This window comes from Hyla sarda, chromosome 5 (genome assembly GCF_029499605.1).
Source record: "Hyla sarda isolate aHylSar1 chromosome 5, aHylSar1.hap1, whole genome shotgun sequence".
In the NCBI taxonomy this organism is placed as follows: domain Eukaryota; kingdom Metazoa; phylum Chordata; class Amphibia; order Anura; family Hylidae; genus Hyla; species Hyla sarda.
In genome coordinates, this window is record NC_079193.1 from 83172867 (window position 1) to 83195839 (window position 22973).

The 22973-nt window shown below is 42.1% G+C and overlaps 1 protein-coding gene across 6 annotated transcripts in view; it reads right to left on the reverse strand.

The window, feature by feature from the left end:
* The window catches only part of GSDME (gasdermin E), a 151605-nt gene that overhangs the window by 98333 nt on the left and 30299 nt on the right, over positions 1 to 22973 (reverse strand). For all 6 annotated transcript variants that reach the window (XR_008843951.1, XM_056519826.1, XM_056519825.1 and 3 more), the window contains exon 4: positions 2837 to 3014. Coding sequence is in view for 5 of the 6 variants with exons in the window: in XM_056519826.1 (XP_056375801.1) it covers positions 2837 to 3014 (178 nt within the window). In the remaining variant the exon portion in view is untranslated. The remainder of the gene's footprint in view (positions 1 to 2836; positions 3015 to 22973) is intronic.

Sequence of the window (22973 nt, forward strand, 5' to 3'; positions counted from 1 at the left end):
TCATCTATGAGTGCAGAGTTGAGAGGCCCTTAGAAACACTAGATAGTCAGATGATCCTGAAGAAATCTGTTGTCTACAAAAACCATGTTATACAGAGCTGGACCCCTACTTCATCACTGCACAATGAGAAGTCATTGACTCTACAGATTCCAGACGTCTTTGCTTTAGATATCAAAATGATATTTGGTGACTTCCAGAAGACATAAAATAAAAGGCCAAATGGATACATAGAGCCAGTAGATCACTAAAAAGATAGAACAGAAGAGTCTAAAGGGATTGTGTGTTTTTATACTTAACCCCCACATGGAATCCACATGTTATACTACCACTGGATTATACTCTAGTATCAACAGATCATAAGCAGGACTGTGGGACACAAGAGAGGAAAGTAGGCAGAGGTCAAGGCTGGTATGAGACAGGAGAAAGTGTTCAGGAGCACAAACCAAGCCCAGCAAAAATAACTCACCAAAGCTGAGTGACAAAGGGAACTTAGTACTCATGCACATAGTACTGTGGAAAAGATCCTTATAAAGCCTGGGGCATATTGGCATTGACTGGGGTCAGAAGTATTTAGTCTACACTGACCTTTTAAGAGGTAGGAGCTGGCATGTGTGTGCATTCTACAAGCACGAAGCAGAAGGAGCCGAGCACTCGGTATCTCTGAAGATGAGCTGTTGTTACACTACAGCAGTGACTAACATACCTTTCACCATGTGATCTGCATTCTGTCTTATTATGAATGGCTTCACAGATACTAAAGTACAGCAAACACAACCACGTAAAGACTCGGGAGATGCCTGGAAATGGAAAAGGATGGAACATCTGTTCCAATCACTGGGGTCTAACATGATAATTCTGCTATCATACTTCCATCATCCTGCTGTCTTCTCAGTGCCAGCCATCAGGATTTAATAAAGCACAGCCCAAACCAGTATTTATGTCCATCTGTTTCCATTTTTAAAGATGTGATGATACTTCTAGGAGAGACTACCTGCATAGTAATGCATGGGGAAGATTTATCAAAATATGGGTAGAGAAAGAGTGGTTGATATGGGCAACTACTCCAATCAAATAGATTCTTTCATTTAAAAAAAATAAAACAAATTAAAGAAGAAATCTGTGGGTGCTGTGGGTAACTGCACCACTCTTCTTCTGCACAGGTTTTGTAGTTGTGCAACAGCTGGAGGCACACAGGTTGAAAAACAAAATCAAGGAATCTCTCTAGCCAACCTACACTGTCTGCAGATAAGATTCTCAACTTTTCGGCAGAGTCTGCAAACTAGCTTCCATAAGGAAGAAAACTATATCATACTTATTCCCCTATAGAACATTGCCTGAAAAGTAGTCTCTCTACACCAACTGGACCTCTGCAGTGAGAAAAGGTATACCCTCTGTGTGGTGTCTAGAGATGTAAAGTTTCTTAAAATGTTGAAGCCATGGAAAAAAAAAATCTGTTTTTTTTTCCATAAAAATGAAAATGCTAAGTAAAAAAAAAATAATGCAAAGTAGAATAGTTTTACAAATTGAAGATAATTTCAATACTGAATTTGTCTCACCATTTTACTGAGAGGAGGAAAAGAAAAGCCAAAAAGGAAATGTGTGTGATGGGGGCAAAAAACGTTGTGTGGGCCTGGGGGGGGTCGGCGGGAGGGGAATGTTGTGTGTGGTGGGGGAATGTTGTGTGTGATGGGGGGGAAAAACGTGGTGTGTACTGGGGGAAAACCCTTATGTGTGACGGGGGGGGAAATATTGTGTGTGACAGGAGAGAAAAAACGTTGTGTCTGACCACCTGTGTGTGATAGGGGGAATATGTTGTGTGTGACGGGGGGGGGCAAACGTTGTGTCTGACGGGGGGGGGGGGGGGGGGCAAACGTTGTGTCTGACAGTGGGGACGTGATGTGTGAAGGAGGGGAATGTTGTGTGTGACGTGGGAGGGGAACCTTCTGTGTGATGGGGGAGGGGGGATCGTGTAACGCTGTGTGTGATGAGGGGGGTTGGAAACGCTGTGTGTGACGGGGGGAACATTGTGTGTGACAGGTGGGAAACGTTGTGTGCAATGGGGGAAAACGCTATGTATGATGGGGGAGAACATTATGTGTGATGGGGGAGTACATACATAGAAATCAGATGTCAATTAAGGCAGATCTGAGATGACAGAAACGCAACTACTGTAATACCAACAAGATGGAGCCACTTCAAACTAAACTAAAACCTTTTCCCCTAGCGCCCCCTAGAAACAGAAATGCATATTGCTCTTCTTTTAAAATTGGCATGTGAATTGTATTCCAGGATTTGCCTGTCTTCAGGTGAGACTAGAGAACTTACAAAGATTCTCAGAGGTCTAAAGGTTATATAGTTTGAATAACATGTTATAAGCAGATTATTTATCATTATAAAAGAACATATTTTATCCTGCGTCACAGACTGCTGCTGAAGCCAAGTCCATTGAGCTCAACGTGATAAGGTAATAATAAATGTTTAGGATATAGGATGAGTGTTACATTGTTGCTGTGGTAATGACCAGCAGACCAGTTTTTCATTTTAATGTCAGAATACCTCTTTAGCCATGATTTCTAGCCTGAAATTTCCCTGCACTATTTCAGATTCTGGTTACAAACAGAATATCAATCTCCATGTGACGGATTTTTTTTTATGCTTTTAAAAAAAAAAAATCTGCGAATTGGCCCTCTAAACTGTAAACCATTTTACTAGTTATCATTCTATTTCACCCACAGATCTGTCTGGACCAAAGCATTTCAGGAACAATCATCTCCTCTGTGCAATCTAATATAAACACAAGCCTTTCAGAAGCTCAGCGTGTTCCGATCCCACTTACCGTCACCGATTTTGCTTTAACACCAAGTTTACCGCCAACCTTACACGTCTCCTCTATTTGTGACTGTTGAGAAATGACACATTTCTGTGTGGTGACGATCTTCTCTTTCAGGATACACAGTATATCGTTCTTGTTCTCGTTCAGCTGCTGAATGAAGGGATGGTGCAAGTTTACTTTCCTGTAAGGAAAAAGGCGGCAAATATGTTGGATTAATGCTGGGGACAGGACTATAGGTAGTGCACAGTTTACAGTGGCATCAGGGCCTTGGAGCCAGAGGGGCCCATCTATCTACCCCATATGAGAAAACCTGTTAAAACCAAGGCAGCATGAAACAGGGACACACTCAGGGGTCAAGTCCTGAGAAGAAAAAAAAAGTGTGAAAACCAAGATTTCTACTCAAGGGCTGGTTCTGCAGGACTCCTGCTTTTGGGAATGGTGTTCCTGCTGTGGAAAAAGTGCAAAAACTCAGTTCCCATGCGTTCTTGTAGGACTTGAGCCCTGGACACACTCACTCAAAGTAATAATTCTAAGTAGGTATATCACAGTGTTGCTAATGGGGCAACTAGTCATCTGGGTGGTCCTTAGTGGCTTCTCCCACCTGCACCCTCAGCTGGTCTCTTCCCACAATACACACATAGGAAGAGACCTGTCAATTAACCTCAAATGGGCAGGGAGTACAGTCATGGACTACTCAGATGACCAGTTACTGCATTCTTAACTGGTTTTAAAACTATAGAGTAAATTGTTTACTAAAAATAAGAAGCCTGTCCCTGTCTCATGCTGCCCGTGGTTCCAGCAGCGCCAGATGCTTGAGAGGTTTAGTTAGATTTTGATTTTGCATTCAGGTCTGTGAGCTTCAAGTTACCCGATTTATTGAAGCAATCTATTTTTCTTAGGATATTTACCAGGCCTCATTTACAAAGTAAAAGTTTGACTCTTCCATTTATTTTAAGACGCTCTTCATCTTTGTGTAGTTAGCCAGTTGAGAAAAGACAATGCTCTTTGAGAATAAATAAACATGATCACATTATATTTTATAAGATACTGTACCATGGATTATGGCAAAACCTTGTGTTTTGAAGTTCTAGAGGTCTCACTTTCTATTTATTGTGATATTTATTTTAAAACTACAAATATAAAAGTATTTCCAATGATTATAGGACTGTACTGTAAAATGCTAAGGACTATGGTCCCCTCTTCTGGTACATGGTATGTACTACACTACAAAAAAAAAAAAAAAAAATAACACATTTTCTATGGGGAATAGGTTTACATGCTGGCCAAAAAAAAAAAAAATTAAAATTAAAAAAATTTACTTTTGTGTTTAATTGAAAAAAATTATAGGATAGGGATATCATATATGACAAGTCATCAGTTTTTTGTTCCCCCCCCCCCCCCCCCCCCATCAAGCAAAACTCAAGTTGATAAGTGTTAACCTGTTGGAAATACAAGGTTCGCTGATGTGTTGTTATCCCCTAAAGAACAGTACATGGAAATTGATGAAAAATACACAGTCGAGATTAGCCACAATGTATGCAGTACAAACAGGAATGCAAGCTATATCAGAACCAAAATATAAGATGAAACAACAGATCTGCTTTTACTGCCATCTGGTGGATGTACTAAATATCTTACTGCCGAATGAAAATTCAACTTAATCCTCAATAAAAAGCCACGGGCAGTAGCACATTCAACTGCAGAGCTGGATATCCACATAACATATAAAGAATGCTATAAATTCCAACATTTCAGATATCAGCAAAAGTTATTGCCAATGTCAACCACACGCTGAGAAAAAAAAATGAACAGTGTATATGGACCTGAAGTGTAGATTTAAATCTGCAGCAGTTCAATTGTTGTGACGTATACACTGTGGGTTCATTATAGATTCCCCCCATTCATTTCAATATAGAAGTCAAAATCCACAATAATTTCACAGGTGATGCAAATTTTGCTGCAGACAGTCTATGGATCCACAGCAAAACCTGCAATTTTAGATTTGAAAAATATATATATATTTTTTTTTTACCTAAGTACTATAGGTAGAGCTGCAGGGGGTCTAAGTACTGTAGGTAGAGCTGCAGGGGGTCTAAGTACTGTAGGTAGAGCTGCAGGGGGTCTAAGTACTGTAGGTAGAGCTGCAGGGGGTCCTTTCTATACTCGGACTCTGTTCCTGTATAATACAGAGTGGCGATATATACAGAACAATATGCAACGCCGCTCACTACAGTAAATGCTAGGGACAATCCGATGCCCTTCCACCACGTGCGGACACAGCTTGTTGTGCATAGGTTACAGTGAGAGGGTGGGGGAACCTGCAGCTTCTAAATACACTGGACTCCTGTTGCTGCAACAAATAAAATGTAAGCGGAAAATGCAGACTCAAAATAAGTAGTCAACAGCAGCATTTACCATAAAATGAAGCACTTTATTTCATTTCAATACATAAGACAAGATGTGGACAGAAGGTTACATGGCTTCCCCCCAAACAACCTACAGCCATTATGTGTTGATGTACGCTTTCTTAAAGAGTAGCTCCCACCATCTTTTTTTTCTATCCCTGCCTATTACCCATCTATCCCTAACCCCCTCTCTGCTTTTAATTTTTTTTTACTATGCTAAAAATTACTTTTTGTCTGCCTGGTAGTGTGCTTACTACTAGGCAGACTTCCCCAGCAGGCACCATGTCACTGATGCCTGCTGGGGTCGGCACTTCCGCCCTTAGTTCATCTATATAGGGTGCCTCCAGCTGTTTCAATCACTACAACTCCCAGCTTGCCCTGACATCTATTGACTGTCAGGGAAAGCTAGAAGTTGTAGTGTTGAAACAGCTGGAGGCACCCTGTGCAGAAAACAATTAGTTAGGGCCATGGGTGCGGTGCGGCGCTACCCCGTTCCCTCTGTCTGGAGACCCCCTAGTTGCCGGTTTTCAAACGTTAATTAAAGCATTTTAATAAAAATAATAATAATAATAATGAAAATGTATTAGACATATGTTGTAGTACATATGTACTCCAACATATAAAAAAAAAAAAGTTTATGACAGTGCCCATTTAAGGCCTTGAGGAAGCATGCATCAACATTCTTGCAGAATCACTTTAGTTGTTCGTTGGTCCACAAGTAATACATGGATTCATTAAGAATGATCAGTGTAATAGACATACTGCTAGCTTTGCTAATTACATATTGGGGCAAATGCTAAGTACCATGAATCCCAATAGTATTAATAAGGACAAGTTAGATGTAAGTCCACCTTGTGGTGTTGTGCTGTGGGCATAACACCAACATACGCTTTGCACCAAACACTAGTGCATAAAAATATTTTTTTTTAAATGCCTGGGCAGCCTGCGTCCACTTGCAACTCAAAGAATTTAAGGCAGTAAATGCAATCATGATAGATGACCCTTGGGAAACCTCTGTTAGCTGGAAGAGCCTCAGAAGTCAAGAGCACTGGGGACTAGGAGCAGTCAGAACAGCGGCGAGGTACTAGGGCAGGTGAGTAAGCTTTATTTTTCTTTTTGTAAACTAGATTTTGGCCCTGGACAACCCCTCTAAGGCAAAGTTCCCATCTGCTTTGGATATTCATTCAGAGGGGACCAGAGTGGACAAAAAAAAAATGCTGCAAGCTGTTTTTTGTTTGCTTTTTGTCCAGTCAAATCCTGCTAAATAAACGAAAACTAAATAGAAACCTGATTGAACCCACTAAGATCTGTTGGCATCCATAGGTGTCCGTTCAGCGTTGTTTTTCAGCCTTAGGGTATTTCACACAGCAGGAAAAACATTTCTTCAAGCAGACACTCAGGGCTTCCCTGCTGCAGCCCTATGTGTGCAGTAAGGTATATCCAGCATTTTCTGTTGCCTGGCAGACTTCTCACAGCATAAAATAAAATGCCTATGGGCTGTGTGTGACCCTACCCTTAAACTGAACCTGGGACAGGAGCCCTAAGCTGAGCCTCTGATCCAGATGTGTGCAAGACCCAAGCTATAAATCTTTATACATACAGAGAATTTCAAGTCCTGAATCACTAAAACAAGGTTTAGACTGTTAACATATGCTGTAGACTTGTGTACCTAAAAATAACAAGGTTTTCAAAATTGGATATTCACTTTAAAGGGTCTATTCACACGTACAGTATTCTGCGCAGATTTGATGCACAGGATTTGAAGCTGTGTTCAGACATTTAGTTTACATTGAAATAGACCCTAATAGTCCCACCAGTGCCCACAAAATGAAACACACGAAAGCCTTGTTATTTTAAAAGGTACACAAGTCTGCAGCATGTCCGGTATCTTTTCCCTCTGGCGCTGTAGAAAACGTGCCAGAGGGGAACTGATGCTGGAAGTGATCCCATTCATTTGAATGAGACAGTTCACATTCATCCGGCGTCTCAGTTTGGACGCCGAATGGTTGGACTGCTGAACAGGCACCGGACAGGGACATCTTGCTGCATTCCCCCTGTCCGGCATTAAGAAATAATGGACGCCGGATGGTATACAACTAATGACAAGATTTAGGCTGGGTTCACGTATGCTGGACACCGGACATATGTAATCCCAGCCAAACCAAAGCACTGGACGGTAACAAATTGTCTCTCCAGCTGCATAAAAGATGCTATTTAGAACAATACAGCTGAGGGCCTCCTCTTCAAGTAATTGATAGTCATTACTGTGGGCTTAGAATCTTTAAAAATAATAATTCTACTCTCATGAAATATAAAGATTAGTTGAGATTAAACCCATCACCAGACGCAGTTAAAATAGCAATTATTCAATTATGAAATGTCCAAAATCAGGGATGTTCAGCAGAGCAGTTGCTGGCGGCATATGGCTTGTGCCCACACAATGACAACAGACTAATATTTATACTGGGCATATTTCCAGGACAGCAGTGTCTAAACATGTTAAAAAATTACTATGACAAACACATTAGTAATCTATGAAACAGTAGTCCAATATGCTGCAGATTTCAGAAGCTTCAGAAGTAGTCACAAAAAACAATGCTAAATCTAATGAAAGGCCATATTAAGGAAAATTTATTTTTGGGTGATTTTTTGGTCAGTAAACACAATGTATTGTCCTTTTTTAACTATTTAGATCTAGGATCTTTTTTAAAGGGGTACTCCGCTGGAAAACATGTTTTCTCTAAATCAACTGGTGCCACAAAGTTAAACAGATTTGTAAATGACTTCTATTAAAAAATCTTAAATCTTTCCAGTATTTATCAGCTGCTATTTTCTCCACAGGAAGTTTTTGAATGTCCTTTCTGTCTGACCACAGTGTTCTCTGCTGACACCTCTGTCCATATAAGGAACTGTCCAGAGTACAAGCAAATTAGGGCCGATACGATAATCGGTGGAGGTTAGGGCCGATAGCCGATAACTTATACCAATATTCCGGTATAAGTTATCGGCTATTTATCCCCCCTCGACACCGCTGCAGGTCATTGATTTAAAGCGGGCGCTTTAAATCAATGCACTGCAGTGGCTTTTGCGGTGCCACCCGCTTCTCTCCCCTACCTGTCAGGGTGGTCCGGGCCATCCATCCATCCTTCCTGTAATGTCCGGCGGCATTCCGGGTGAAGGGTCCATCGGTCCGGGCTGTCCTTCTCATTTCGGGCAGGCTCCGGCCAAGTACGCTGCATAGACGCCGCTGCGCAGTGACGCCCGTGCGCAGCGACGCACCTGACGTCACGGCGTAGCGGCGTCTATGCAGCGTACTAGGCCGGAGCCTGCCCGGAGTGGAGAAGAGGACCCCGGAGAAGAAGGACAGCCCGTAACGGTGCACCCTCCACCCGGAATGGCGCCGGACACTACAGGGAGGATGGATGGATGGCCCGGACCACCCCCATTACAGGTAAGTTTATTTTATATTTTTTATTGACTCGGAGGGTGGGGAGGGGCCCGACCGGTATAGCGGTATGAGCAAAAATCCATACCGGTATATCGCCCAGCACTACAGTGGGGGTGCGACGCGGTGGGTCAGGGGGTGGTCGCGGTGCGGCGGGTCGGGGGGGTGCGGTCGCGGTGCGGGCGGTCGCGGTGCGGGGGGCTGGGCATTATCGGCTTATCGGCAAGGTAATTGCCAATACCGATAATGCCCAAAATCGTGATTATCGGCCGATAATATCGGCCATACCGATAATCGGTCGATCCCTAAAGCAAATCCCCAGAGCAAACCTCTCCTTCTCTGGACAGTTCCTGATATGGACAGAGTTGTCAGCAGAGAGCACTGTGCTCAGACTGAAAAGAACTCCAGAGCACTGTGGTCAGACAGAAAGGTAATTTAAAAAGAAAATAACTTCCTGTGGAGCAAATACCAGCTGATACGTACTGGAAGGATTAAGATTTTTAAATAGACGTAATTTACTTACTGATCGTTGCCAGGCTGAAGAAGCTAAAACAAACAAACAAAAATTTTTAAAAAAATACTCATCTGCCACAATCCCCACCACAGGTACTCAATCCCCACTGCTTACTAATTCCTGGTACTCATCTCGACATCAGGAAGCGCCTGCTCAGCCAACCATTACTGAGGCCAATTTGACCGGATTGTTGTTCTTTGAAAGAGTTTGATTACTGGGTCAAGGCTGTGATTTATGTGTAAGGAAACGTGCATAAAATTATTGGATTATTAAATAAAACTTCCACATTTGCATTTTCAAACATAATGCACAGCTTTCTAAGGTAGTCATGTGTCTCCCAGAGAGCAGCATACTAAATAAAAGATTGTCAAAGAACATGAAAATAGTGGCTAATGGTGAGACAAATCTGCGAAGAAAAGGTTTAGAATTTAGTTTCGTTTTGATTGTGTAAAGAGCCCTAAATATTGATTTACCCCCAACAACTCGGAAAATACTCTACCCATAGCTTTAGTAACAAACGTAGAAAATTTTATTGGAGCAAAAAGATTGCACAATACGCAACCTGAGTTATGACAAAAATCAGTAAATAAAACATAACTACACAATGGGCAGAATGAGACACAATACAAGAAATACAAATATTGTCACAAGAAATAATGTGAAGCTGTCAGTGCATAGCAGGTTAGTATAAGGATAAGGAATAGCGAACATTGAGGCAATAGGAGGAAGACATCCAGGGGGACCAAAGACGTTCAAAACATTCCACCACATCATCCCTCATGGCATTGAGTTTCTCAGAGAGCATAATAGAATTAACACGATCAACAACTCTATCTGGGGAGAGAACAGAGGATTTCCAATTCCCCACCACATGAATCCTAGCTGCCATAAGAACAAATTGAGCTAAGCAGAAGAGCTTATGAGGCATACGGGCTGGCCTCCTACTATGGAGACAAAACATAGGTTGGAGGGGGCATGGAAATCCAGTAACCTCTCATAGTATAGTCTTAAGAAGTGGAAATGACCACCAGATTTGATGCATAGAGGTGGTCACAATCTCAGAAACATAATGGCGATGAGGATGGAAAAATCCTATGCAATTGTGTAGGGACATAATAGGCCTTGTGGAGGATTTTGAGAGATGTCTCTGTAAGGGAGACCTGCCAACTACCCCAACTAAGGGATTCACAACAGGAATGCCATACAGGGAGGGGCAACGTGGTATGAAAATCTGCTTCCCAAAGTAACATAAAAACGGCAATTAAACATCAGGAGGGGGAGCATTCAGCTGGCTATAAATGACAGAGGGCAGACCCTTGCGGGTAGGAGAATAAAGAATTAAATGCTCAAATTTAGAGAGGGAGGAGGTAGGAAGAGAAGTAGATAGAGAGTGGAGAAACGAGTATACCCAGTTTACTCGAAAGCATCGATGTAAATTCAGCGAGGTCCACCAGAGAAAGTCAGGGGGGCAAAGACCAGGAGAGAAATGAGGATTACCTAATAAAGGAGACAGTGGAGAGGAGGGAGATTGAAGGTGAAAGCGGACCAACCGCCACAGGGAGAAGGAATATAAGGTAAGTAGAGCGGAGGAGGGGACATAGCGGGAGATGAGGAGGCTGGAAAGACCACATAAGGGCAGGAAAGGAGTGGGGCAGGAGTAGCAGGGATTCCAATTTAACTCATAGGGGTGCCTCCTCTGGAGCCATGAACCAAGCAACCTGACTCAAACGAGCAGCATAATATTATTTAAAAAAAATTGGGGATAGAGAGACCACCCAAACATTTATGATAATACATAATAGAACAGGGGATGCGGAGGTGTTTATGAAGCCGCATAAAAGCAGAAACGTCCGATTGGAGCTGGGAGCAGGATCAGGGAAAGTTAAGGCAGATTATTTAAGGCAGAAAAGAGTGTCTGATTTTGAGGCATTCACCCGCAACCCAGAAAAGAGAGAAAAGCCAGAGAGGATACGAAAAAGATTGGGAAGAGAAGTTAGAGGGTGAGTAAGGGTTAAGAGAAGATCGTCAGCGAATAAGCTTAAATTTATAGCACAAGGAGCCGATCATAACCCCAAAGATATCAGGGGACAGTCTAATAAGGACCACCAGGGGTTCCATAGCCAAAGCGAATAGAGCAGGTGAGAGGGGAGACCCCTGACGGGTTCCACGAGAAATGGGGATAGGAAGGGGGTTGGTAGTAGGAAGTTTAAGAAAAGCAGAGGGTCGAGAATATAGTAAACTAATAAGGTGAACAAAAGGCCCCCCAAATCCCATCCTGTCAAGAACACCGTTCAATATGCGCAGGAAACATTATTGAATGCTTTTTCTATGTCTAAAGCTAGCAACATAATGGGGGTAGAGGAGGAAGAGGCCCAGTGCATGACATCCAGGACCTTCCTGATATTATCCAAAACCTGTCTGCCGGGGATGAAGCCGACTTGGTCAGCATGTACAAGGTTGGGAAGAAGAGTATTAAATCAATGGGCTCGAATAGAGGTAAGAATTTTGGTATCTAGATTTATGAGGGAAATGGGGCAGTAATTAGATACAAGAGATGGGTCCTTATGGGGTTTAGGGATGACAGTGATGAAAGCATCCAGATATTCAGAGGGAAGAGAATGAGCATGGAAAAGGAGATTAAAAAAAGAGACCAAGTGAGGAGTTCAGATAGAAGAAAATTTCTTATAATATTGGGCTGATAACCCATCAGGGCCAGGCGCTTTGCCTAGTTAAGACAGTGTTGAGGGTTAGCCAATGTCATTGTTTACATCTACCACAGTAGTGTACCTAAATTCCTGTATTATTCTAATGGTTACACATCCACACCATCTATCTGCTGTAGGATTCTATTGTGGCACTTGAAGTCTGCTGCAGGCATCCCCCATTGTATGCATTTTTATGCTGGGGATTGCCCCTAGCAACAGACCAAAAGGGCAGGATCTGTTCCCCCAGTATAAATGCACAACTGCATTTGGGGTTGAGCACCTCCAGCCATTTGAGACCATATCTTTGTTGTTGTTGTTTAATCTTATGAGGATAGAGAAGGTAAAGCAATAGATTGGAGAAAAGAAGAAAAGTGAGGTTGAAAGGTCAGGAGCAGAATACAGGTTAGAGAAGTAAGAATGGAACATAAATATGACAGGGATGAGAGGAGCAGGAACCAGGATGCCGCTGGACACTATGAACATAGTTAAAGGGTAGCTCCCACCATTTTTTTTTCTGTCCCTGCTTATTGCCCATCTATCCCTAACCCCCTCCCTGCCTTTAATTTATTTTATTTTTTTACATATTAAAAATGCCTTTTGTTTGCCTGGTAGTGTGCTCAATACCAGGCAGACTTCCCCAGCAGGCACGACGTCACTGATGCCTGCTGGGGGGGCACACTTCCGCCCTAAATTTACCTATTCAGTGTACCTCCAGCTGTTTCCCCACTGCAACTCCCAGCTTGCCCTGACATCTATTGGCTGTCAGGGCATGCTGGGAGTTGTAAAGGGGAAACAACTGGAAGCATACTGTAAAGGTGAACACCGTATCTGTGATGGCCGCACATATCGCTCCCACAGCGCAGCCTGCAACCCCCCTACAAATCCCATAATTCAATTTTCCTCCCTCCAACACATCAGCCACCCCACCCATTGAAACATAAATGAGCTGCATCCATTCATAAGACCTGTGGTTTTCAATCAGGGTGCCTACAGCTGTTGCATTAGTTGCAGATTGATCTCTCTCCCACCAAGCAATCGCTCAACCCATTGAAGCAGACAGGCTCCCTGTCATCAACCGACTAGTGAGGTCAGGTCTCGGCCGCATTGCAACCTGGGAAAAATCTGAGACAACAGTCATTTTGTATGCTGTTAAAAATAAATATTGGGGTGAAAATCACATAAGAATTGTGAGAAAACCGTCACACACACACACACACACACAGGTACAGACACTATATTATGAACTACACTAACTTTACAGCCCCTGTAGCATAGTCAAATAAAAAAAAAACATTCCTGGAATCCCTCTATAAGCACAATGTCCCTTGGTATCTCCAGACGGCGAGGACTAGCCAGAGCCCGATGCACCCAGTCCTCAGGCTCAAGTTGTGGCATAAGGGCCTAAAACAGAGTCAACTACAGCTCGAAGGTTAGTTTCTCCTTCCAGGAGCCCTATGATGCAAATGTTCACCCATCGCGAATGATTTTCAAGGCCCTCCAGCTTTAGTTCCAAGGCCTCTAACTTGGCGGAGTGGGGGTCAATATCTTTGCGGTCAGTCTTGGCAGCATCCGCCAGCTCATCCAGCTTGGTTTCATTGTCAGAGACCCGCTGGCCTAGCTCGTGGATCTGGGCTGTAAAGTTCGTAACGGCCTTTTGCAGTTCGGCCCAGAAAAGTTGCTGAATGTTGCGGAATCTGACCTCCGGAGACATTCAGGCCTGACCCGGGCTATCATCTTCATCAGATGCCATCTCGGAGCGTTGTGGTGAGGGGCCGGCATATTGAGCCCAGGGGAGGCTCTGAAAAAGTCCGGAATGGATTGTGATAGACCCAGGCAAAGTTTCTTGTTCCTCTTCCTGGCGGATCGGGACATCATGAGGAAGCAGTAGGACAAAAACCACGGCTGTAGGAGAATAAAAAGCGATGAGAGAAGCTAGTTAGAGCAAGACCGCCACTGAGCTCACATCACCTGCGTCCTGCCTCGTGAGCTGCACGCATGCGCGCTGTAGCTTTATAGAGACGCTGTGCACATACTTCCTTTAGTCCTTTTCGGTCAAAACAAAAAAGGGAAAAAGGGAGTGCGTGCCACCAGTGAACCCGAAGCTAGCAGAGTGATTTAAAAAAAAAAAAAAAAAAAAAAAAAAAAAAACACACACACACACATCGAATGTTGCTGTGCTCAGGGCTATATGAAATAATGGGAATGGCTATGAGGGGAATGGCTATAAGAGGAATTAGCTATATGAAATTAGGGTAATTGGCTATATGAAATAAGGGGAATAGTCATAATGAAGAGAATTATCACGTAATGGGAGGAATGGACACAAAAAGGGAATGGTCATTAAATAAAGAGGAATAGTCAAAAAAAAAAAAAAAGGGGGGGATTGAACATAAAAAGAGGGAATAGTCATACAATTGATTTAATTATTTGTTTATTTATTGCAATCAAATATCAAATCACAATATTTGCCTCCATAATTGCAATATGACATTTTTCCCAAATCATGCAGCCCTAGTTCCCAAACTTTTTTTCCCCCAGGACTTGACCCATTGATCACATGCAGATTTTTCTGCCAATTTGCATTGAGTATAGACTAGCCTAAAGGAATCATTACTATCCCGCTGAAAAGTAAATGCTATTTGTACAATAATTATAATTACTTTGCTGCTTTACTATCAATTGGTAACAGTCTTGTAAAAAGTCAAAGTGAAACTAAAGTAACCTCTGGCAACAAGCGGCAGAAATCAATGCATTCCTTATGGAGGTGAAACAAATAGCTTTGTAATTGTTTGTTGACAAATACTAATCAGGCATTTCAGGACGCGCTCATTTACATCAGCCAGGAATGCGCCTATTTATCTTATTTAAGGAACGAGCGGAAAACCTCAGCGCTGATTAATTTTCAAACAGTGACAAGGAAATTAAACCCATGTTAGATCCGCAGCTAATTCAGGCTGTCACTTATATACTTAATTTGGAATCAGCGTCAGTGGTGCTTTTCTGAAGTTTTATTAAAGGGGTACTCCAATACTTTTAAACGTATTCCCCATTTACAGGATAGGGAATAAATGTCTAATTACGGGGGTCCAACTGCTGAGACACCCCGCCATCAACAGGGCCCTGGCTGGAGCGGTGGGGTCGGACCATCTCCATGGACTGTCTGCTCTGGCGCCAGAGATACCAAAGTACAGCACATGTGTAACTCCAGCACTCCCATATAAGCCAGTGGTGGGAAACATCACACCCACATCATTTGGTCTGGCTTGCCAGTAATTCCCAACCAGAATGCTGTTGCATTTTGGTGGGGAAAGTAGCATTATGACGTGCTAGGACACCTGTGGCTTGACACTGACAAAGGGTTTTAGCATGTCTTGGGCTTTGATGTCTCTAGGCCATAAGTATGAAGCTCCCCATGGCCTTAAAACCATCAACATATAGGGCACCAGAGGGTTTTCTTTCTCTGGGACACACTCTACGAGTGATGCCATTGTGCGCTTCCCAAAGGTAGAGATGCTTCCTGCCTCTAGTAGCTGTAGGAAGAAGCTGCCTGTGGTCTTGAAGCTGGAGACGACTGCAGTGACTGTGGAGTCCCCCACAATCTCCACTCGGCACCACAGTGTTCTGAACTTTTTTGTTCAGAACGCTGGGTTCTGGCAGCCAGTCGTGACATCATGCCACGTCCCCTCCATTTATGTCTATGGGAGGGGGCATAACAAGTGACCACAGCCATAATGTCACAACCACGGCCACTCAAAAAATGTTCAGAACGCCAGGGTGCGTTCAGAGATTGCAGAGTACCCCTGTAAATGAGGAAATGAAAGAGATCGGATCCAGCTCAATGCAGATAAAATCGGGTTTAATTCATAGGACAAGGAAGGAACAAGTTACGCGTTTCAAGCGCTACAAGCGCTCTTAGTCATACAACAAATGCATGTTACAAGTCGGCTTAAATAAGCAGTGGGGTAATTGCAGCCGGTCGCAGGTCATGTGACCGGCAGGAATTAACCCCTTACAGGTGAATAGAGGCATACAAAATATACTTCAAGTATCAAAAGCGATGGATAAATACAGATATAATTAGTAACTACATAAAAGGGTAATGTCTGAGAACAACAAATGACCAATATGTAGAGAGATTAGAGAAAAATAAATGAGTAAAGACATAAGTTATTAAGTTTCATATTGGGAAGATATATGCCAATCATGCACATAGGCTGTAAGGAAGCTACATGTAGATTAACATCTTAAGGATGTATCACCAGATAGGTCCTATGTGAAAATAACATAAATATATGAGTGAATCAGTATATATAAATGGACATCTGGGGAACATGTGAGGATGTCAAGAAGTACATAGACGGTAACATAAATAGAGTTATACTTAATAATGAAGAATGACATCCTGCCGTTTATTCATACCAAGAGGAACTCGTGTTGATAGTTTAAGAATCCAAAAGACTTCTCGATTGAGAAGCTTTTGTTTCAAGTCACCTCCTCTCTTGGATGGGTTGACACGTTCAATGGCGGTACACTGTAAAGAAGAAAAACTGCCATGATGTGCTTCAGCACAATGTCTGGACACTGCAGAGGTGTTTCTAGAATTGAAATGGGGGATGTCAGATAGATGTTTTCTCAACCGAACTTTTAATGGATTTGTGGTACAGCCGACATACTGTAGACGGCAGGTCATGCACGACACCAGGTACACCACATACGTGGTATTACAATTAATGTACTGTTTAATTGTATAAGTGACGTTAGTGACAAATGAAGTAAAGGACCTGGTGGCGTGCTCCACCCACCTGGCTATCCTACCCTGGTTCATTTAGATGTGGGCACAGCCGTTGCACCTGTTGTTCGGTGATGCACGCCACCAGGTCCTTTACTTCATTTGTCACTAACGTCACTTATACAATTAAACAGTACATTAATTGTAATACCACGTATGTGGTGTACCTGGTGTCGTGCATGACCTGCCGTCTACAGTATGTCGGCTGTACCACAAATCCATTAAAAGTTCGGTTGAGAAAACATCTATCTGACATCCCCCATTTCAATTCTAGAAACACCTCTGCAGTGTCCAGACATTGTGCTGAAGCACATCATGGCAGTTTTTCTTCTTTACAGTGTACCGCCATTGAACGTGTCAACCCATCCAAGAGAGGAGGTGACTTGAAACAAAAGCTTCTCAATCGAGAAGTCTTTTGGATTCTTAAACTATCAACACGAGTTCCTCTTGGTATGAATAAACGGCAGAATGTCATTCTTCATTATTAAGTATAACTCTATTTATGTTACCGTCTATGTACTTCTTGACATCCTCACATGTTCCCCAGATGTCCATTTATATATACTGATTCACTCGTATATTTATGTTATTTTCACATAGGACCTATCTGGTGATACATCCTTAAGATGTTAATCTACATGTAGCTTCCTTACAGCCTATGTGCATGATTGGCATATATCTTCCCAATATGAAACTTAATAACTTATGTCTTTTTACTCATTTATTTTTCTCCCATCTCTCTACATATTGGTCATTTGTTGTTCTCAGACATTACCCTTTTATGTAGTTACTAATTATATCTGTATTTATCCATCGCTTTTGATACTTGAAGTATATTTTGTATGCCTCTATTCACCTGTAAGGGGTTAATTCCTGCCGGTCACATGACCTGCGACCGGCTGCAATTACCCCACTGCTTATTTAAGCCGACTTGTAACATGCATTTGTTGTATGACTAAGAGCGCTTGTAGCGCTTGAAACGCGTAACTTGTTCCTTCCTTGTCCTATGGATTAAACCCGATTTTATCTGCATTGAGCTGGATCCGATCTCTTTCATTTCCTCATTGGCTGGTGCCGTCCAGCGCCCGGATCCGTGCTCTACTGTTTGGGGCGGGGTGAGCTGGCTCTCACCTTGTTTTGTTTTGCCTACCCCTGTAAATGTTTGACCACATATAGCTAGCTAATTTGTAAGCTGATAATTTTGTATGGCCTGCGAATAATCGCATAAATATATCTAAATTGACCTTAGCAGAAAAAAAAGGTTCCCCACCCCTGATATAAACTGATTGCATCATAGCTAGACTATGCCAACACTTTATGATCGGTAGGGGGCTGACCTCTTGAACCCTACTCTGATCCTGAGAATTAATTCCTTAGCAGTAAGTGCTCCCAGCCACTGTCTGTGCAGATGAGAGTGCACTGGGCAGACTGAACATTCTTGCACTGTGCCTGACTACAGATACATTTAGCATATCTATTGGGAGACTTGCTTGCATTTTTCACAGAACTGCTTTTAAAAAGGTATGTTCACACACCATTTTTGAGCCTCTTTTTGAGCCATAAACCTCTGACAAAAACTAAAAGAAAAAGAAGGCTGAAAAAACTGTGTGAACAGAAAAAAGGCAGATAATAAGGCTCAAACAGGTGTGTGAACAAAGTGTAAGGGTAGGGTCACCCGTAGCTTCCCCACCGCAGCCCTTTGTGCGCAATGTGTTTTGGAGCTGGGCCCACAATCACAGTCACGCCAGCGGACTGGGCCCACCTCCAAACCTTACTGCGCACACAGGGCTGCAGTGTGAAAGCCCTATGTGTCTGTTTGTAGTAAATGTATTTTTGATGCAAAAAAAAAAAAAACAGAAACATAACATAGGCCCAGATATATCAATCTGTCTGAGACAAAAATGTGTCTGGTTTTTGTCTTAGATATATCGAAAATCAATCACAGCTCATATTTAGAAATGAAAGCTGATTTGTAATTGGTCTTAGATTGCTAAATCTGGGTCATAGCCTTTCAATTCTTCTGTAGATATGTCATAGATTTACATAATTGATTTTATCCATTACAATAGGTATCAAAGAAATAAAGTTTCTCCTTGGAGGGGGCATCTTGAAGATGTACGGAGACTTTTAAGCCATTAATCTCCGTATTTCTGGCTTGGCTTAAATCCTCTGTCATGTTTTAAGAGTACTTACTGGAGTCAATCACTGACTTAAAAGGAATTGTCTCGTGAAGCTAAGGAAGTCTAAAAATTGATGTAAAAATGTACAAGCATTTGTAAAAATGTACTATTTGAAAGATATATACTTCTTAATCCCCCATGTGCCTGCTTTGTTTTGATAACCTATAGCCCTTGGTTACGACCCACTAAGCAGGGTTAAACATGGTCGGTTCAACTGCAGTCTCTTGGTCTGTCCAGGAAGTACTAGCTCCACCGCACATGCAAACAAGTGGGACTGTGGGACACAGGCACAGTTTAGAAAGGAAAGTGATCAATTCCAGGGGGAGAGAAGAATTCTAAAGGCATGTAAATTACTTAACTTAAAGGGGTTCTCTGGGGATGTTAAGAAAAGTACAAATGCCCCAAAGTCACCACAGTAACTGTTATGTGTCCCCTGTAGTTATCCATGTGATTTTGCCAGCTCCTGTGGCCCTTTTGTCTCCTGAATATTCCTTTTTCTTGCTTGCAGCCCAGACTACAACTCCCAGCAGCCAGTGCAGCTCTGCGTAATGGCTGCCAGCCAATTGCTTTTGCTATCTGTGTGCATGCTGTGTTGTCAGCAGCACACACTGTACATGTCTTATTTCAAACTATCCTCCCCCCCCCAGCAATAAACCATGATATTCTCTGAATGGTCAGTGATAAGATGTACAGCAGGAAAAGAGCAGCGTTATGTGCTGAGGAGACTGGGATTCTCTACCGGCAAGATCCTCACACAGGGAAATGTGAAGCCAGAAATCACATGGTGTTTGTCTTCCAGGAGGGTGGGGGCTGGTCTCATAGTGGGGTTTGCACAAAGACAAGGAGGATCTGATAATGAAGTCTTTCTCTCACCTCCTGCATGTAATTGACAGCTGAAGGAGGGGAAATGCTCTATATAGTTAATGAATGATATTTAGACAAATACATAGGTTGGTGAGAGGGAAAGGATGGGCTATGTGTTTAGTTCCCTGGAGTACCCCTTTAAAACCAGCACATTAGCATTACTTTACATATATGTATGTGGTACACATCTGATTTTACTTTGCTTCTAAAAACACCCCTTTTAATAAAGGTGAAATTGTTTAGCACATTGTTATTTGTTCTTGTAGGATAGTTGCCTCTTATATCTGGAGTACGTTTAAGGACATTAAACAGCATTGGTGGTATGCTAATGAGGGCATATGGGGCAGCAGGCATAGCAGCAGCCAGCAGGGTGGTAGTGTAAAGGATAATAGTTGTGTTGCTATAGAAGGTAGGGGTGGCTGCAGAAGGGAGAGGCCAAAGATGTTTTGGTATAGTAAGCAGTCATCAGGAGATATCACCATAATAGTCTGGACTGGATGTAAAAGAAAAGAGAAAAGGATGTCTACAACCAGGGAAGACGTCACCGTTGAGTCACCGTATGTCAGGGCCCATGCACACTATGGATATAGGATATTCTGCCCGCGGTGGCCCTGTGTACTTCTAGTGAATGCAAATTTCTATCAACAGCACAACATAGCCAGATAGATGGTGCGGCCCCAGAGCATAGGAGACCCCCAGTCTTGCCCCTCTGACTGTTTGGTCGACTCCGGGAGGAATTTCCAAACACGTTTATTGTAAGTATACAACAGCCTGCTTTTTCAGCAAAGGTATGCCTAGAATAGGCTTGTGAAGTCTTACTGCACTAAGTGTGCAGCTGCAGAAGCCTATTCTAGATGAAAGTTACGCTTAAAGGAGAACTGTATTGAACATTGTTTTCATTACCAATGTGCCAAGGCTGCAAAAAAAAAAAAAGTCTGGGTCCTTCTGGGGGCAGGGGTGGGGGGAGGGGGTTAATGCAATGTAATGTAAGTTTTTTTTTTGTGAATTATGATAATTGTATTTAACCTTTAATTGTTATAATAAAAATTATTGAAAGAAAAAAAAAAAAAAAAAAAAAAAAAAAAAGGAGTCTGGGTCCGGCCTTCTCCATGCTGCCGGGCTCCTTACATGACAGTGCGCTCAGCCTATCCACGGCCGAGGTGGGACATCGCTGTGGCCGGCGATAAGCTGAGTGCAGTATGACTCACTGCTGTCCCCAGGAAGCCCAGCACCGGAGGACCAGGTCACAGATATTGGTGCAACGGGGGAATGTCGGAAGGAGAGTTAAAGTTTGTCTTTTTAGGTTTTGCAGCCCGGGCACAGAGGTAATGAAACATTTTTCACTAGAGTTATCCTTTAAGACAGAATTTGAGAGCTGAATTAGCCGCACTATCATGAATATACAGGATATTAGTGACTTTACCTTCTAAAAATCCATGCAGCTGTTCTGTTGTAATCCTTAGAAAGGCTAATTCACATATGTTCTTTTCCAAGCAATAAAGTGGTTCATTATGCTGTACTAGCAATGCTTCTCCCACCCATGTTGGCCGATAACTCCATTCCTTTCGCTGATAACCCCACCCCCCTGAATGAGCATTACCTGCACTAACACCCTGTGTATATTCAGGTTAGTGTGTATGATACTGTGTCAGATTCCCTTTAAAACAGAGAATGTGAAAATATATGAAATGTTGCACATGAATATAAATATTTCTGACCCTTTAGTTTGTACTTAGTTGAACTCTGGCAGCAATTACAGTCTCTAGTCTATTTCGATATGATGCCATTTAGGTCATTTCAATAGTATCAATTTTCCAGTCTCTATACAAATGTTCGATTGAGTACAAATCAGGGCTCTGGCTGGGACAGTCAAGAATATTCAGTGAGTTGTGCCCAAGACACTCCTGTGTTGTCTTGGCTCCGTGCTTAGATTGGGCAGAAGGTTCACCTTCTAGATAATGACCCTGAGGTCCAGAGCACTCTATAAGTTTTTCATTCAGAATCTCTGTATTTTGCTCAATTTGTCATTTTCCCTCAACCATGACCAGTTTCCCTGCTCTAGGAGAGATATTTCTGGCTTGGCTTAACCCCTTAAGGACTCAGCCCATTTTGACCTTAAGGACTCATTTTTTCGCTTTCTAAAAATTATAAACTCTTTTTATATTTTCATCCACAGACGAGTATGAGGGCTTGTTTTTTTGTGCAAACAGTTTTCCTTTGTAATTACATCACTCATTTTACCATAAAATGTATGGCGCAACCAAAGAAATACAATTTGTGTGGGTAAATTGAAAAGAAAACCGGAATTTAGCAAATTTTGGAAGGTTCAGTTTTTACACTGTAAAATTTACAGCAAATATGACATGTTTTCTTTATTCTTTGGGTCAATACGATTAAAATGATACCCATGATTACATACTTTTCTATTATTGTACCGCTTTAAAATAACAATTCATAAACTTTTTAACTAAATTAGTACGTTTAAAATCCCTCTAAGTTGCTGGCCTAGAACTTTTTCCATATAAGCGGCGGTACGAAGGCTCATTTTTTGCACAGTGATCTGTACTTTTTATTGATACCACATTTGCATATATAAAACTTAATACATTTTTTATCAATTTATTTTGGAATATAATGTTACAAAAAAGCTGAATTTTTTGACTTTTTTTTTTTTAAACGTTCACCACACGGGATCATTAACATTATATATTTTTATATTTCGCATAATTATACACGCGGCAATACCAAATATGTTTATAATTTTTTTAACACACTTTTTGGGGGTAAAAATGGGAAAAAAGGACAGTTTACATTTTTATTGGGGGAGGGGATTTTTCAAATTTTTTTACATTTTTTTTTAATACTTTGTTTTTACTTATTTTCACACTTTAATAGTCCCCATAGGGGGCTATTTATAGCAATCACTTGATTGCTAATACTGTTCAATGCTATGCATAAGGCATAGCACTGATCAGTGTTGTCCGTCATCTTCTATTCTGGTCTGCTTGTTCTCAGACCAGAGCAGAAGACCCTAAAGACGGCCGAAAGCAGATAATAGGACCTCCGGCCGCCATGCTGGATGATTGGATCCCTGCGTCAGCGCAGTAGGCGATCCGATCATTCATTTTAGTGACCGCACTGCTGCAAATACCGTGATCTGTATTGATCACAGCATCTGAATGGTTAAAAAGGTGTACTCCGGCAGAAATTTTTTTATTTATTCTTTTATTTATATATT